Below are 18,568 nucleotides of genomic sequence, written 5' to 3' on the forward strand. Positions count from 1 at the left end.
AAAAGAAACACGAAATATCCCGAGCGTTTTCGCGTATTCGCAGTCCCTGAAGATGTGAACAGAAGAAAGTGCTCAGGATATTTCGTATACTCCAAAGACACACTCGTATCCATCATGTCTATATACCCCTTTTACACTAACTTGGCCTAAAATTGCCATCTCTCCATGTTGAATGCTGAGTTGTAGCAATAGATGAACACTAGAAGGTGGTGCTAGTCACGAAGAAGTGCTAAGGAGGGTTGTAGAGCCAGAATATTAATATTTTCTGCCACTGAGCTGCGTGAAATAAGGTGGAAAAGGACGGAAATCTGGGCCAAGTTATAGTGAAAGAGGTATAGTAACACATCATGCCCTCTCTCCTCGTTCACTCCCACAGAACACTCGACACCTACACCATCACATAACCTAAATGTGGCATCAGTGTACCGTGTGTGCTAACTTTTGAAAAACTGTTAGATTCAAGACACAGAATAAGGGTCCGTTCCCTGAGGTCCAACAATACTTCTGCATGTCACACACATTCACATGTCACCACTGCGGGACTTATACCCATCGTCCATTATGAATACACACTAGGACTGCTTCTTTTATTTTCTTTCTTTTATATGAATAGAGGGACACAAGTCAAGAGTGAGAGCAGTGGAAATGAGTTATTCGAGAGGAGCATGTGGAGTCACATGGGGAGACAGACTGACAAATGAGGAAGTGAAGGGGCGTTGTGGTGTGGCTGTGGATGTGATAGGAAGCATTAGGAATAACACATTGAGGTGGTTTGGCCATGTAGAGAGGATAGAGAGGAAGAGACTGGCGAGGAGAGTGTATGTGAGTTAGGTGGAGGGGGGGGAGAGGGAGGGGGAGGCCAAGGACGTGATGAAGGGATGGAATGGAGAGGTGTATGAGAGAGGGGTGTGTGAGCTAGGAGCAGGGCAGCGAAATAACGGGGGACGGGGGACAATGGAGGCGATTTGTTTGTGGCCACCCCTTACGGGACTAAGGAGTCTGGCAATAGATAGATATATAGATTAATTGAAGTGACGGTATTGGGTGTTTTTGTGACATGTCGGTGAGCCTTGCGGAAGATCAGTAAAGTCTTTTTTAATGTACTTTAACTGTTAAATTGTTCCCTACCTCAACTTGAAATCGAACTCAGGTCCTTTCGGAAAGCAGACTATTTCTTTGACCACTGAATTATTCCCAACATCCTTCCGACGCAAATCACACGGCCACTGCAAAGATTAAATGACTCAGAGAATAATGAAATCATCCTCTCTCTCTCTCTCTCTCTCTCTCTCCTATTCAATTAACGATAAATTCGCCAAACTGGCGATGTCCGATATAGCTTCATTAACTCCTCCACAACAAAACATATCCCATAGGTTGAATTAAATCATCTTTAGGTGGCAAGCATAAAGAAAACGTCATCTAATTGAAGGGTTAACTGCAATACAAAGGGAACGCATGTAAACAGAGTAAAAACATCAGGCATTAGACCACGTAATCACACCGAAGAGTTATTGGCGTTGCTTCTAAATGCTCCAGCAAGATCGATGTCTCTTAATCTGAATAAAATCATGTAGTGGTGGCAAAAATAAATAGATATGATAGTACTGAAGTTGCCATTGTTCCTATTAATTTTAGTATTTAGGGTCTGTCCTAATTTGAATACATCCGTCTGGTAGTAACATCAATAAAGTTAGAAATTTCTCGACGGCTGAATGAAATGTTGTGGAGGGATAGAATAAGTTGATAGATAAATAAAATACCTTAAAAAGTTAGTACACTGAAGGGATTAGGAAAGGAAGAATGTAAGATCAGGCGACGTCTTTCCTTAATGAATTCATAGTTCCTCCAGACGATTTTACCCGGAAGAAGACACCCCCTCCCTGAAACTGGGTTAAGGAAGTATCTAAATCCTCTACTACGAAAGGCCTCTCTAACGATACATAAAACGGTAGACAGCAAAAGTGGAATCTAGAGGTCGTAGTACTGAAGGGGTTAAGAAAAAACATTAGAGAGAGAGAGAGAGAGAGAGAGAGAGAGAGAGAGAGAGAGCAGTTTCCCTAGCACATTCAAGTGAGCAGAAAACAAGCAAAAAGAGAAGAAACGAGCACGGAGCACATAATCAGGTAAGTAAAAACCAGACTAGGAAATGATGACAACGAGCACAGAAAGGTTAGGGAAAGAAGAATCACTCTGAAAAACAGTTCATATCAGAGGGACAAAAAACAAATTAAAAAATAAATAAATAAAGGAATGGAAAGCCGAAAAAGATAAAGAAAAATAAATGCACTAAAAAAATCCAGTTGACGTCAAAGGAACGAAAAATAGAGGCAGAAGAAACGAACCACAAAATTCTGAACCCTGCTTTTCATGCTACAGAGGGATTTGATACTCCTGCAAGGCTGAGGGTACACAGAGCAGAAAAGTTTGCATCCTCTGCTGTCTCTGGCCTTCGGGTGGACTGCAAATTATCTTTCAGTGTTTAATATCTTTCACAGAGGATGCTACGTGGGCCATTTTCGAAGCTGGTTCATCCATTCAATATCATTTCGTGTAATTTTCGTCTGATTTTATCCTTTATACGTGCTGTCTCCAGGCGATTTCATACAAAGAGTTATGGAGACTTTTTGAAACAGTAGGTATCTGATATAGCCTTCATTAAACCTTTCACCACCAAAGGGATCACTACAGCTGAATATAATCGTCTGGTAGAGGCAAAAATAATGCAAAACTAACATCCTTGGACTTAAAGGGTTACGGGGAGACATAACTGAACATGAAGGTAGATGATTATGACAAATGTGAGTGTGCGAAATCGAATTCCCAGTATCGAAGTAGGACAGGCTAGGAAACTGACAGGAGATCGAGCTGGTTGGATGAGGTACAGCTGGCACCACATGAACCCGGGACAGCGTCAGTGTGTAACAGAGGTCTAGCATTTGGTACACTTGACACCCTTCATAGAGACACATGTTTGTTGGTGTCACTGTCCAGAATGAAGGGAGGCGTCAAATATTACCTGGAGTGACCAAGTGGCGTGATGCATGAACGTCTGGAAATGGTACCAAGACCTCCACAAAAACACTAACCAGGTTTACGTGTGGCCAAATGTATGTACGGACTGGCATATGGAAAGTGCTTGGTATCCATTTGTAATCATGGCATTCAAAGGACTGATTCTTTCTGACATTCACAGGTGTATATGGAGTGGATTGATAAAGAAAAACATACAAAAAATAAATGTATGTTATGGATAGGTTAATTTGTGGGTGTAGACGGGATTCTGAGGTTTAAAAATATGATGTGTGGATTGTTGTGTGTGTTATGTGTGGATTATTATGTGTGTGTTATGTGTGGATTGTTATGTGTGTTATGTGGATTGTTATGTGTTATGTGTGGATTGTTATGTGTTATGTGTGGAATGTTGTGTGTGGATTGTTATGTGTTATGTGTGGAATGTTGTGTGTGGATTGTTATGTGTTATGTGTGGAATGTTGTGTGTGGATTGTTATGTGTGTTATGTGTGGAATGTTGTGTGTGGATTGTTATGTGTGTTATGTGTGGAATGTTGTGTGTGGATTGTTATGTGTGTTATATGTGGATTGTTTTGTGTGGATTGTTATGTGTGGAATGTTATCTGTTTATCATCTATCTATCTGTCTGTCTATCCATCTTTCTCTCTCTCTTTCTCTATCTATCGAGAGAATCATCTGAAAACCTATTTAAATTACCCATTCTCCCCAGCAAAACCAAATAATATAAAGGAAAATACCAATGGAAATACATTTAATTCATCTTTATATTTTTCTGCCTTCTGCTTGTCGCTGATAAGAGAGGCCAGATCCACCGCTGAGATAACGCTGACATTTCCCTTATCTCACTCTCTCGTGGTGTGTGTGTGTGTGTGTGTGAGAGAGAGAGAGAGAGAGAGAGAGAGAGAGAGAGAGAGAGAGAGAGAGAGAGAGAGAGAGAGAGAGAGAGAGAGAGGTAATAACCCACCAATGTTTAATATTATCCAGCTCAATCCTGCATCATCCTTGAACATACTTGAGGTTTCACTCACTCGGGACTTATCTCGGAAAGATATTGGATCTCTTGTAAAATCTGCTTCAAAGAAATTAGGTGTGCTAAGCCGACTCCTTGCCTTCTTTACCCCTGCACAGTTGTTGACTTTATACATGGGTTTTGTTCGCCCCTGTGTGGAGTACAAATCTCATGTGTGGGGAGGCTCCTAACATACAGCCCTTCTCAACAGGGTGGAGTCAAGGGCTTTTCGTCTCATTAACTCTCTTTCTCTTACTGGCTCCCTTCAACCTCTGTCTCTTCGCCGCACTGTTGCATCTTTATCTCTTTTCTATTCAATGGTCACTGCTCCTTTGAACTGTGCTTGCAATCCTCCACCCCTACGACGGACGCGCAGCACCATCTAGCAACAAACTCTCATCCCTTTTCTGTCCAACTCTCTAATGCAAGAGTTAACCATTACTCCCAGTCCTTCATTTATGCAACAGGTCAACTCTGGAACTGTCTCCCTCTGTCTGTATTTCCTACTTCCTATGATCTCCAGTCTTTCAAACGCAGTGTGTCAAGGCATCTCGAAATGAACGGATCTTGAATTTGTCTCTCTCTCTCTCTCTTTTTTTTTTTTTTTTTTTTTTTTTTGAGGGAACGGTTTGCGAGCTCCTGGCCTTTGGTTCCATCATCCTTGCATAAAAAACTATACATTTTAATAGCCCCATCTCTCTCTCTCTCTCTCTCTCTCTCTCTCTCTCTCTAAATATTAAAACTCCTGAACTTATATTTACTCTTCTTACATATTACGTTCATTTGGAATTCGAAAAATGTGTAATACAGTATGTTAAAATTATCTTTGTTATATTTGTATTTAACTTCTGAGAATGTATATATGAAGGAAAATAATTTTCGTAGTAGTAGTAGTAGCAATAGCGGTAGCAGTAGTAGTAGAAGTAGTAGTAGTAGTAGTAGTAGTAGTAGTAGTAGTAGTAGTAGTAGTAGTAGTAGTAGTAGTAGTAGTAGTAGCAGTAGTAGTAATAATAATAATAATAATAATAATAATAATAATAATAATAATAATAATAATAATAATAATAATAATAATAATAATAATAATAATAATAATAATAATAATAATAATAAGAAGAAGAAGAAGAAGAAGAAGAAGCAGAAGAGGAAGAAGAAGAAGAAAAAAGAATAAAAAAGAAAGAAAAAGAAGAACAAGATGAACAAGAAAAAGAAATCGGAACAGAAAAGGAGAGCAAATGAAAGATGGACTGAAAAAGTGTCAGTGAATTTCCAAAACAGGAAAAAAAAATAAAATGGAATGTTCTGGGAAGGGGGGGGGAAAGACAGAATTAAGAAAACGAAAGGACAAAATATACAGATGTCTATATTACGTGGTACTAATCAGGAGACAATAACAGATTCTTCTAAAATAAAAAAGAATTGAGCGATTTTTTTTTCTTTGCACAACTTTTGAATGTAACTGATGATCGAGTGGCCTTGGGGAAAACTTGGTGCAAATCTCCATGGCGAGGAGGTCAGTGGGCGGGACAGGGTACGGAGGGAGGATACTGAGACAGGATTATGAAAAGTGAAACGTGGGAAGACAGCAGGAATGGATCGGAATGCGACAAATTGCGTAAAGAAAGGAGGAACACGGTGTTGAATGATTTCCTAGATTTATCAGTGTTTTTTTGGAGGAAGGTGAGATATCCGTGGACAGGCAGACTGGATGTAATATCTTGCTGTGGAAAGCCTGGGGTGACGGTGAGGAATGCTTATGTTTTTCGAGTTATAAGTCTGCTCAGTATTCCAAGTAAGCTTAATGAAAGTGGAGTGATTGGAAGTGTTGTAAAAAATGCTGCATGCCATATTCGGGAAGAACAGGAAGGATTAAGGTGTGACCTGGGGTGTGTGTGGGTCCCGTGTTTGTCTTGAGAAAAGAGTAGGTTCAGAAAGAGGGATATGTATGAAACTTTTACGAACCTGGACAAGGCAAATAGGAAAGTTAATAGAGACTCCCTTGTGGCAGGTGTCATGGATGCATGGAGTGAGAAGGAAAACTTTCAAGTGCAGTGAAGGGTTAAAAAAATATATATATATATATATATATATATATATATATATATATATATATATATATATATATATATATATATATATATATATATATATATATGTATATAACTGAAGAAGTTAGAACGAAATCATATACAGAAAGGAAGTATGATGGAGTGGCCATAAGCACCAGGTGCTGAGGGGGACTCAACCCCAAAAAGGTTGAGAACCACTGCTATATATGAAGCTGAGGTGCCGACTGCACTGTATGGATGTGAGGCGTGAACACTGAAAGATGGGAATCAGACAACTGTGAACATGTTGGAAATGAAATATCTTAAGGCCTGTATGTGGTTTGACATAGTGTGACAGAGTTGGAAATATGGTGTGAGAAAGATGTTCAAGCCGTAGCATAATAGAGCAAAATTACCAAGGTGTTAAATTGGTATAACTGTGTGAAGAGTTGGTAATGAGAGAAAAATAACAAAGGATGCACAGTAATGGGAATGAGGACAAGGAAGTGCAAGGATGCTGTGAGGGATGCTTTGTATCGTAGAAGTCAAAACAATGTAGGGAGGGGGGTGAGAGACGAGTATAAGACATAGCAAACTGGAATGAAGCGGCTAATGGGAGGATTGTCCACTGCCTATCAAGCTTTTATTGTCTTATCAAGAGAGTTGGGACCCAGAGCTAAACTGCTTGGTCCAGACATATAAGGCGAGAGTGACCAGTTGTTCGTTCTTGAGCCGCATTATGTGAGCAATAAACTCCAGCCATCAAACTTCAGTTGTATAAAACAAGAAAGAGGTAAAGGGACTGAAATAAAGAGCAGAATGACCAGCGGGACCTGGTTATGGATGATTAAAAAATACTGTGGAGTAGATCATTATGTACGGAAGCTGAGAGACTGAATGGGAGTAAATGAAGCTGTTGACTTTAATTTTCGGCCCCACTCTGCGGTAGTGGGTAAAAAAGAACATTTATTATTATTACCAGTAGTAGTGGTAGCAGTAGTAGTGGTAAAGGCAAATAAAAATGACGTCTACTCTCATTCTATATATTAGTTGAAAAAGGGGTTGGGATGATGACTGTAACGATGATGTTCTAATTCACGGTATCAATCCCACAGGTTCCCTAGGTACTGAAGGACCACACAACAGCAGCCTAGGGCCGTGGGTTCAGGTCCAGCGGTTCAGGGTTCCACGCTACGCTGCCCCTGGGATGAACGCCAGTCTGGAATGCGACTACGAGGTTCAACGCCACGCCACGCTGTATTCCCTCAAGTGGTACAAGGGCAATTCTCAGTTCTTCCAGTATATACCCTCTAAAACACCGCCTTATGCTGTGTTCTCAGTGCCGGGGCTTCATACGCATCAGCTGGTGAGTTGATATGATTACTGACACGAGTGTGATATTCAGGCTAACGCTAGACGTTCTTATTTGACTGTGGAAAATTGCGGCTGCAGAAGGGTAAGATATATATATTGATATCCCGCTTTTACTACTATGGACTCACCAAGGGATCTCATTCAGTTTAGCAATATAGATGTTCAAACATTTTAAAGTCAGTATTCCTTGCCTCCACTGGTAAGCTTTCCAATCTGGACAGTCTCCTCTGGTATTCCAGTAGTGCCTCGTAATCCTCAAGCCTCTTCTCCAAACCTCAGCCCATGTGATGCTTGATTTATAGGCTGCAGTTACTCATATGCGCTCTATCCACAGATTCACACCAGAATAACCTTCCTATACGTATCACCTCACGCACAAAATCAGTGCCCAAGAATCCTGTTGAATTTATAGACACTTTTCTGGCTTTCGCCATAATTCCAATGTGATAAAGTTTTTGGACATCGTCCACCTTTGCTACAGACGTTTCACTACCAAGGACTTCTTTACAAAAGACCTATATATTCCCTTATACGCGTAGAGTCTCTCCACAGTCAATCCCTATGCTTTACTTACCTTTTAGACTTTAGGCATAAACTTAATAATCTTTTCTTTGAGGCCCAGAAATACTCCCAGGCGCCACACACTTTCACATGTCATCACTGCGGCATTAATACCTACTTTACACACTGGAAACATTATGGGATTGATTAATTCGAGACGCTGTGTAATGGTGTTAACGGGCTTGTTTTTATGACATGTCAGTGGGTCTTGTGCAGTATCAGTTAAAAATGAGTTCTTAAGTGTCCTCTGCGCGCTACGTGGCGACAAAAGGCCTAAGTGATATTAATAGTGTGCGATTTTTTTTTTTTCACTCCGACTGCACACAAACGCTTTTGACAGTTTTTCAACTTTTGTATTATAACGATGGACATTACTGATAGTGATGTTTAATTAAAGTTTGGATGAAGGCGAAGGTTATCAGTACTCTTGAAACCTGAACTATGTACAGTATACTCAATAGCTTTCTGCTGAAATATGCATAACCTGAGATTGGATTATGGCACAGACTTAACTTGCGTCGGAAAAGTGAACACAACAGTACTAGAGGGAATTATCGGCATACAGAGACTGCATTAATCATTAGTACATAGAGGTTTCGAAAAGACTTGGATCCTCTTGATTAGTGTGGCTGACTTTTGAAGGCGTTTAATTATGTTCCTTGGACGTCTGGTGCTGCGAAGGGACGCCTTCACGTGGTGACACCGATATGAAAGAACGACAGAGTTGCCCGGTTATACTAGCACCCCACAGTTCCTTCCCTATCCTCCTAAAGAAAGTTGGTAAGCTGCAGGAGGAGGGCAACTTCTGCCAGCAGTCCACTGGGTTCATATTTAGATGAGCCTAGGGCTGCAAGTGCTATTACTACTGATGTACACAGCACGATTATATTGAAAGGAAACCACTTTGGCGAAGATTTTGTAGGTTATTGATATGTGGAGGAATTATATCTAGATACTGATTTTGTTATGGTGAGGACTTAGACTTTCTTCAGGTAGAATTGACTCGATTAACTTTTGGCTATGTTTATGTATTTGATCAGTTTAACGCTACATGATTTTAGAGAGAGAAATCCAGGTTGACGAAGTTACTCCTTGAACACAGTGGCTAATTAATTACCTTATTATTGCTACTTCGAGGCAACTTTTTTCACCATATGAGAGGCATCAGTTAGTAAAGGGGTTAGATAAAGCCTTCAGTAATCCCTTCAGTAAAAGATGTCAATCGATAGTTACATAAATTCGTGTGGAGGCAGCAAGAGTGAAAAATACAAACACGGCACATCATCCTACTGAAGGGTTTATTGGACTAAAAGGAGGAACTGTACTTACAAATAGATATTCTGTTAACTGTGAGAATATAACAGTCTCAGTTCGACGTGTTTAGGCACTACTGTACACTCAGATCAACGTTGCTGAATACCCAGATAGCAGGGCGGTGGAGCTGCCTGGTTATCTAAACGTCCCTCAACTCCCTCCCTATCCCTCTAAAAGGAACATGGTGGGCTGCAGGAGAGGAGCAACATCAGTCTGCAGTCTAAGGGTTTACATTCAGATGAACCTGGGGCTACAACTACCTCCGATACTACTACTCGCCATAACACTATACGACTTTATCAGGCTGGTGGTCGTGAGGGTCGTCATGTGATCATCATGGGCGTGGGTGTGGGCGCCTCTGACGTGTATAGGTGTGAGCTGGTGGCAGAGGGACCGCCATTCCACACCACACAGCGCTCTGCTAACATGACGGTTGTGGGTAAGTTTATGAGAGTTCTCCCTCATTCTCTCTCTCTCTGTTCTGTGATACTACCGTAGTATTTCTATCTATTCAGTTAATTTCTGACGATCATATATTTAGTAATCAGCATTATCCCGCCTTTTATATTTTTTAACCTACAGTTGGAGAGAGGAGGGGTCCAGAAAGCTATAAAATTAAATAATATGATAAAGGGGGAACTAATCAATAGAATGCCCAATAAAATGAGTCACACATACATTCATTCCCCATTCAGACCCCCTGAATCCTGGTTACACCTAATAGTACACCTTTCCTCACACCTTTCTTAATTAACTATCAGACAGTCAGGCCAACCACTATCAAGGTAAAAAGGGGAATACCAAACCCCTCTCATGCACTCCCTTATAAAACCCATCCAAACAGCTCAGTCCATTGCCAGTTACCTACCCTCCCCAGCCTTCATACCTTTCCTTCTCATGCACTCAATTACCCTGCTTAGTTAGGATTGTTAATTTGTTAGTTTATTAAGGATAGTTTAGACATAGTGTGTGAGGGTTTATTCTGTAAGGGATTTATTCCTGATGTGTAAGTTATTTAATCTGTGTAGATTATGTGTGGACAGCTACTTGTTCTTTGAGATGAACGTGAAATAAGGTGTACATATCCATCAACTTAGAGCCAAACGTCAAATTTTAAAGGTTATTCAAGGTGAGTGCAACAAAAATGTCTTCAAATCTATCACTACAAATGTTTACCTCATGCCTATCTATACCTCCTTCCCTCATACACTCCTCCACTTTACCCTTCCACCATGTTCTCAGGCTTCCATCTTCTGTCTAGTTGATCTTAAACAGTTTTTCTTCTTCCAAGTTAAATATATTTCTCTCTCAATCTATATAAAAAATCTTTCAAGTCGTTCTCGATCTTCCTCTCTTCTCAGCTAGTTTGTGACGGTTCTCCTTCCCTCCTTTTCCTTAGTCTTCCTCTCCTCACCTATTGTACAGATGAAACCTCCACCTCGCTCTCCGTCTTTCTCTCCTCGCCTATTTTGCCGATGTCACCCCCACCTCGCTGTCGGTCTTCCTCTCTTCACATGATTTACCGATGACACCTCCCCCTCGTTCTCGGTCTTCCTCTCCTCACCTATTCTACCGATGACATCCCCACCTCGCTCGCGGTCTTCCTCTCCTCACCTATTCTATCGCTGACATCCCCACCTCGCTTGCGGTCTTCCTCTCCTCACCTAGTTTTTTCCTCTGCAGTGCTGCCCCGGGAAAGGCCTCGGATCACCGGTTTAAGGAGCGACTACCAACTCAACCAGCGACTTGACCTGAACTGCACCGCTCCACCTGCCAGACCACCACCTGTGCTCACCTGGTCTATTAATGGACGTCAGGTAATAGATAATTCAAGTTGGCCTATATATACAGTTCTCTACTTCCCCTCCACCGGACCATTTCTCGTGTTTTGTGGGGACGGCTCAATCAGTGTTATCAGTACCTACCCTGCATCATTTATTCAATCAGTGTTATCAGTACCTACCCTGCATCATTTAATCAGTCAGTGTTATCAATATCTACCCTGCATCATTTATTCAGTCAGTGTTATCAGTATCTACCCTGCATCATTTATTCAGTGTTATCAATATCTATCCTGAATCATATATTCGTGCTCTACTCCAGGTACCACAACCACGCCCACACCAGCCGACTGCGCCGTTCCCCCAAACATAAGATACTGCCACTTGAGGTTCAACGGGGGTGCTATTTACGGCTACCCTTTTTACGCTAACTTGGTCTAATTTTTTGTCCATTGGCAGCATGTTTCACGCAGCTCAGTGGCAGAAAAAGAAAATTCTACAACAAAACATCCTCTTCATTACACTTCTTCGTGACTAGCACCATGCTTTATTGTTACTCCACTGCTGCAACTCAGCATTCAAACTGGAGAGATGGAAAATTTAAGCCAGGTTATAGTAAAAGGAGTAAAGCAATTTTACCGGCGTTTGTCAGGTCAGCTGAGTTAAGGACAGGTGTGACTACAGAACCATGGACATCGTTTACTTGAAATAAATCATGTCAGATAAACACACTTTCAGTATTAAATCTCTACACCGTAAAAATCTTAATGCTTAAAAATTTGCCTTGAGTGGATGATTCTCTTGTTTGCATGGTCATTCACTCACACCACATGTTAACAACCACTGCACACATCCACTGTACTCCTTTCACCTTAACTTGGCCCACATTTTCGTCCATTTGCAGATTATTTCACATGGACCAGTGGCAGAATAAGACAATACTTTGGCTCTCCATCTTTTCCATAGCACTTCTTCATTACTAGCACCATATTGCAGTGTTAATGTATTGTTACAACTCAGCTATCAGGGTGGAGAGATGACAGTTTCTGGCCAAGATAGAGTAAAACGAATATATGACACCCATTTATCTTGTACTTCTATTGATATATATATATATATATATATATATATATATATATATATATATATTTGGCGGGGGGCGGGGGGTCTTGGGGGTTGGGTCGGGGGCTGTGTCTTTTCCAAAATCTACACTTAATTCCTTTGGTAAACATAACCTACTTAGTTTGTCTCTATACACATATACGAATTTTCATTTCTCAATCATGAAAGCTGTCCTTGATCTCTCAAATGCAATTCCTGTGATGCGTGCAACCTAATTACACCTTTAAATGTATACCTGTAAAAAATTCCATTCTTTATCATGAACTTTGGATATTTTCTTGTCTAGTCGGGATGCAGGGTCAGCGGCCGGGCTCTCTCCCCCAAAACAACAAGCGTAGTTTCTGTGGTTGTGGGTAATTACTTTCGCCTTTTTAAGTGAGGATGAAATTTCACCTTTTTATCTTGAAAACTGCGGGTAATTTTTAATGGGGGTTCGAGGTCGCTGGCTGTTCTCCCTTCCCTGAACCCGGCGTGTCATTGATATAGTGATTACCAGCCGCGATAGCGAAGCTGGTATTATTTTCAGTTTGTGTGTGTGTGTGTGTGTGTGTGTGTGTGTGTTAACACGGTAACTTCGCAACAGCTCAACATATCATCACAAAATTTAACTGATGTGTAGTAGGGAAAAATATCGATCACGAGTTCGAAACTGGTGAAAGTAGGTCAAGGTCTGTGTGCCTATTACCACGATAGCTTCGCAACCGCTCAAGATATCATCACACAATTTTACAGGTTTGTAGTAGGGATGAAAATCTCCTGCAAGTATTGTTTTCAGCTTGTTTGTCTGTCTCTGTGTCTGTGTGTCTGTTAGCAACATAACTTCGCAACAGCTCAAGTTATCATCACAAAATTTTACAGGTGTGTACTAGGGATCAAATTTCCTACGAGTTTGAAATTGGTGAAAGTAGGTCAAGGTCAAGGTCATATTACGAGCCACGCTAGTTATGTATCGGCTCGCGGCTGGTGTGGTTCCTCCCTTGGGGGGGCCTCTAGTTGTAACTTTATTCTGAGCTTTACCACTACATATTCTGGGCTTTACCTACCCCCCTGCAGATATCCAGTACTCCAGCCCATAAACTGATGTTGCGCGTATTGGACATAAACGGAGAGACAGTGAATTTTCATGTAGATAAATTATACTTCCCAGGGTTCACCCATTATGCACATAAAAACCCCACCTTGCTCTCGATCATCCTCTCCTCCTGTATTTTACAGATAAAACCTCCATCTCGCTTTGGGTCTTGCTCTCGTCACCCATTTTATAGATGAAACCTCCACCTCGCTCTGGGTCTTCCTTTCCTCCCTCTCGTTCTTGGCCTCCCTCTGATCACCTAGTTTACCAGTGAAACCTCCAGCTCGCTCTCGGTCTTCCTCTCCTCACCTAGTTCATTCCCCTACAGTGCTGCCCCATCATAAGGCAGACCAGGCATCAATCAACTTGCTATCATGTGTGGAGTCTTTAGGCTGCTCCATATATAACACTAGACTTACACTCCTCCAGGCGATTTGTGGTGTGTTGCGGGGACGACTTAGTTTTACCAGTATCTACCCTGCACCACACCACCCCACTGAGCCGTACCCGCAACACACAAGATACTGCCACCTGAATCTCTAGTGGTTGAAGAATCTCCCTAACACCTTCTCCTCAGCGATTTATTTAGTTCATTCCATCTTACTGTACTATTCTTTGTTGCATAAATCTTTCCAATGTTGCCATTCTCTTCATCGGTATCGTACAAAAGGACATCAACCATCCATATCCAAAAATAATTCGCTAAGGAAGAGGCGTTAGGGAGCTTCCTTAACCGACGAGAATACTGGCCTAGGTAACTGATAATTATTATTCTTAGTCCAGGTAAAGATTAGGTCGATGTTTTATCAAATACAATAGATAACGAAGATAGCTTTTCTTGTACTAAATTTCTTTACGTTTTGTTTTGATTTTTGCTGCAAGATAATTTTTTCTCCCCCCCCCCAGCCGTCTCCAGGGAGCGTGAGCATGGGTGAGCACGTGGTAAAGCAGGCAGCGCACGTGCAAAGCCAGGCCGTGCACGTAATGCCTTCAGTGGGGCTGGTCAGGGCTACCACGCATCTCAGGTGAGTAGATAGATAGATAGATAGATAGTACACGGAGATAGGTACATAATTCAGATTGACTGATTGGTTGACTTAGGTAGACAGACTGATCGGTAATGGATGGTTGGATGGATAGGTGGGTGGATGAATGGACTAAGATGAATATTATAATAGGTGGATGGATGGATGAATGGATGGACGGAATGAGATTAATATACAGATAGATGGACTGAATAATAGATCATTAATAGGGCTAAATAATATTACCCGTCTAATATACTCATAGTATTTTTATGTATATTATTTAAGTCTGATTACTAAAAGCTAAATCAACCTACTAGGAAATATTAACCCCTTCACCACAATGACGTCTTCTTCCATCTTACTTTTACCATTTCAAGATAGATTTGAGAAAGGAAAGAATTTTTTTTATACATCTAGCCTTCATTAAATCCTTCAGTCCTTAGGTTCTCTGCTCTGCTGAATAAAAATAAATTGCTGATACTGGAATAAGAGATAAATGACGCCCTCGGGTTGAAAAGACAATGGAGATATGTAATTAGACTGCAGCACATAAACTCCAACGCCTCATTCTAATTAGGCTACGCTATATATATTCAACGCCTCATTCTAATTAGGCTGCAGTATATATATCCCAACGCCTCATTCTAATTAGGCTACACTATATATATTCAACGCCTCATTCTAATTAGGCTACACTATATATATTCAACGCCTCATTCTAATTAGGCTACACTATATATATTCAACGCCTCATTCTAATTAGGCTACACTATATATATTCAACGCCTCATTCTAATTAGGCTACTATTCCAACGCCCCATTCTAATTAGACTATAACATATATATTTCAAAGTCTCATTCTTCAACGCCATTCATATTGGAAAAGACCCCCACCCCTCACAATGACAAAGTTTAAGAGTGATTAATTGAGCAGTATCTTTTTTATGTTAGCTAAAGACGGACGATATTATTCAGCTTGGTGGCGGATCTGTTGTCGTGTGACGGCTTTATAAACACCTCACTGCATTAGCAAGGCCCTAAGCTGAGTAAAATCGTCTGGCGCTAGTAGGAATGGACATAAGAGCGTAAGAACATAAGGATATAAGAGAAGAGGATAATTACAGCTCCTAGAAAACTGACTAAACTACTAGAATAAGACGTGGATCATAAAGAAGGCTCTCCCTAGCCCTCCAAACCCTCCATCTGAAACCGGCAGGAAAAAGTGAGAAGGAACACCATCCCGTACGGAAACACAAACGTGGAAATTTTACAGGACAGTGTGTAGTAAAAGATAAGTAGAATTGTCGTCACGCCCTAACTACTTTGCTGCAGTGGATTTGGTCAAACTGAATCATAAAATTGACTGGCGGTTGGAATAATTAAAGAAAAAAAGAGACTGATGATAATAATAATAATAATAATAATAATAATAATAATAATAATAGTGATAGCAGTAGTAGTAGTAGTAGTAGCAGTAGTAGTAGTAGTAGTAGTAGTAATAATAATAATAATAATAATAATAATAATAATAATAATAATAATAATAGTAGTACTAGTAGTAGTAGTAGTAGTAGTAGTAGTAGTAATAATAATAATAATAATAATAATAATAATAATAATAAGAAGAAGAAGAAGAAGAAGATGAAGGAGAAGTAGGAAGAAGAAGAAGAGGAGGAAGAGGAGAAGAAGGAGGTGGAGGAGGAGGAATAAGACAACAGTATATCTTCAACTTAATTCATTTTTCCATCCAACGATTTTAGTCAGGCTACTAGAGAGGTAAAAGAGATAAAGTGAACGTTCCTCTTTATTTTACCCTTTACTTAGCTGCCTTCAGACGATTTTCTTCAACAAGGTTAGGGGTTGAAGGACCAAAATTATGACTGAACTGTACCTCTCACTGCTTTATTACAGACGATTTTTATTCAGTGTTCTAGAGATAAAAGCAAGTACATATATATTTTTTTCATTCATCTTCACTGCTAGCAGACTATTTTACTTGATTTAAGGGTAGCAAATGAACATAAAGTTAATATTTCTTTCAGCTTTCGAGTGAGCCATCAGCATTTCCGTGGCGGCGCCTTGAGGATAGTGTGCGAGGCCAGGCTGGGGTCATTGTGGGTCAGGTCACACGAGGTCACCATACCAGAACCATCAAGCACATGGTTCTCCAGTCTCAACCTGTACCATGCCTCAGGTGAGAGAGAGAGAGAGAGAGAGAGAGAGAGAGAGAGAGAGAGAGAGAGAGAGAGAGAGAGAGAGAGAGAATCACTACTTTACCACGATTTAAACTAAAACACAATACTCGTACTCGTATATATATATATATATATATGCTCACATACGTACATAAATACATACATACAGTATATACATAATAAACGTGTGTGTGTGTGTGTGTGTGTGTGTGTGTGTGTGTGTGTGTTGTCATTACTGATGTTTTTCCCCAGTCAGCATTGAATTCTCAAGTCGTGTTTAAGGATGGAATTCTCAAATGTCTGGAGTGTGATAATCATGATCTCTTTTTCTAAACAAGTTTGAGCTCACTCTGTAAAACAAAAAGAAAAAAAAAGAAAAAAAAGTACTACATAAACTAAGCAAGCCTGAAATCTGAAGTGTGTTCTGTTGGTCCAGGGTTCGAGCCCTTTCGTCTCTCGCATCTAGTGTGTCAAGGAATTTTAGTCTTATGAAATACACTGCTAAAACATCCCCACGTCTTAGGGATTAATTTCTGGCTTAGAGTAAACTATCAACCGTACTATAGAAAAGCCTGGTAAGGTATGGATGATTTGGTGATGCAGACACATTCCTTAAAAATAATAATAATACAGTACTTATCGCACCATTGAGGTTAAGGATTATGGAAATGAGTATATACCTCAGCCAGGATTGGATCTGTTTTGCTGGTTACACTGGACTATCTACCATACTTTATTGTATTCCATTTTGTATTTTTTAAGGTACTAATAAATGTACTGTAATGAATAATATGGGCACTACATCACAGGGTGGTTCATTCATCATAACGCTTTGCCCACGTTTCAAAGTGTTAAGTGCTTTAAGTGCCACGATTTTTTTCTACAAGATATTTCTCACTTTGCTTGTTTCTTCCTTCAACAGATGCCAGCAGGAACCTCTTGGCACCCAGTCTCCTCGTTGTTATAGTAATGGGTCGCCATCTCCTGCCTCACCTCATTCCTTAGATGACCTCAACTCCTCTCGTCTAAGCATGCACCAACAGAGGTCACTTGCTGCCTCAGAGGTCAATGGTTCCTCAAGAAGTCACTGGCAGAGGTCATAAGCTTCCCCAGGGGTCAGACACACATCTCTTCTAGGAACACCTTACATGTCTGTCTGTGTCTGTGGGAAAGTTACTCAGCCTCCCTCCCATCGCGTGTTATGTGGTGTACTGCATATATTGATGTTTTGTAAATACTGTCTTAGAGCCTTTGCAGCTCAGTGGTTATTGCATTCACCTCTAATTCTGTGGCGCCTGTGGCTTGAGTTTGGAGCCCAGCTATGAAACATAATTAAGGTGGATCCTGGCAGTTTGTCCTTTCATATGTTAACATACGATTACACTTTATTGGATTACACCGAAAATTTGTACAGACTGACACAAAAGCATAGCCAACGAAACATTTCAGTGGCAAATCTTCCTCAGACCTCACACGTTAATAGTTGGTGCAGTATCATATGGGTTTTAGAACTTTTGGCTGTTTCTTGTCTATTAATCACTGACTTTCTGGGAAAAGAAAGTCGCACAGGAAGAAGCGTTACGAAATTTCCTGGGTGACTTTTCATACAGCCTAACTGCTGACAGGTTTCAAGAGATCTCATTTGACTCTGACATTGTTTCGAGATAGTGTAGAGAACTATTGGCGGGAGCTGTACTTTCATGATTAATACTTGGCTAGCTTGGGAAAGGGTTATTACTGGCTGTCACCCTCCCATCAGTGAAGAAAGCTGGATATGCGAAGGACTTAATATATGGTGGGAAATGTAAGAAAACAAATGACGAAATGAAATATAATGGTGTAAAGTGAACGACGAAGACTGAATGGTGAAAAAAAAAAAATAATAATTACTTATAGTGATTATTGAGTGAACGGTGAAAGAAATGAATGTTTAATTGATGAATACTGAATGAAGACACGGAAGTGATAACCTGAAAGAAACAATGAGGTCTTAGTAAAATCACTGATGAAAAAATAACCATAATGTATT

General features: G+C 40.4%; 1 protein-coding gene across 1 annotated transcript in view; it reads left to right on the forward strand.

The window, feature by feature from the left end:
* LOC145395736 (uncharacterized) overlaps positions 1-17,869 on the forward strand; it is a 203,243-nt gene extending 185,374 nt beyond the window's left edge. Inside the window, exons 3-8 of the mRNA XM_080269274.1 lie at positions 7,208-7,458; positions 9,645-9,780; positions 11,025-11,158; positions 14,223-14,341; positions 16,387-16,538; positions 17,462-17,869. Of these exons, the coding sequence (XP_080125400.1) occupies positions 7,208-7,458; positions 9,645-9,780; positions 11,025-11,158; positions 14,223-14,341; positions 16,387-16,538; positions 17,462-17,544 (875 nt within the window). The 3' untranslated portion in view covers positions 17,545-17,869. The remainder of the gene's footprint in view (positions 1-7,207; positions 7,459-9,644; positions 9,781-11,024; positions 11,159-14,222; positions 14,342-16,386; positions 16,539-17,461) is intronic.
* The last annotated feature ends 699 nt before the right edge of the window (positions 17,870-18,568 follow it).

Source organism: Coenobita brevimanus, chromosome 4 (genome assembly GCF_032717465.1).
Source record: "Coenobita brevimanus isolate Jiangsu-jjx chromosome 4, ASM3271746v2, whole genome shotgun sequence".
Classification (NCBI taxonomy): Eukaryota; Metazoa; Arthropoda; class Malacostraca; order Decapoda; family Coenobitidae; genus Coenobita; species Coenobita brevimanus.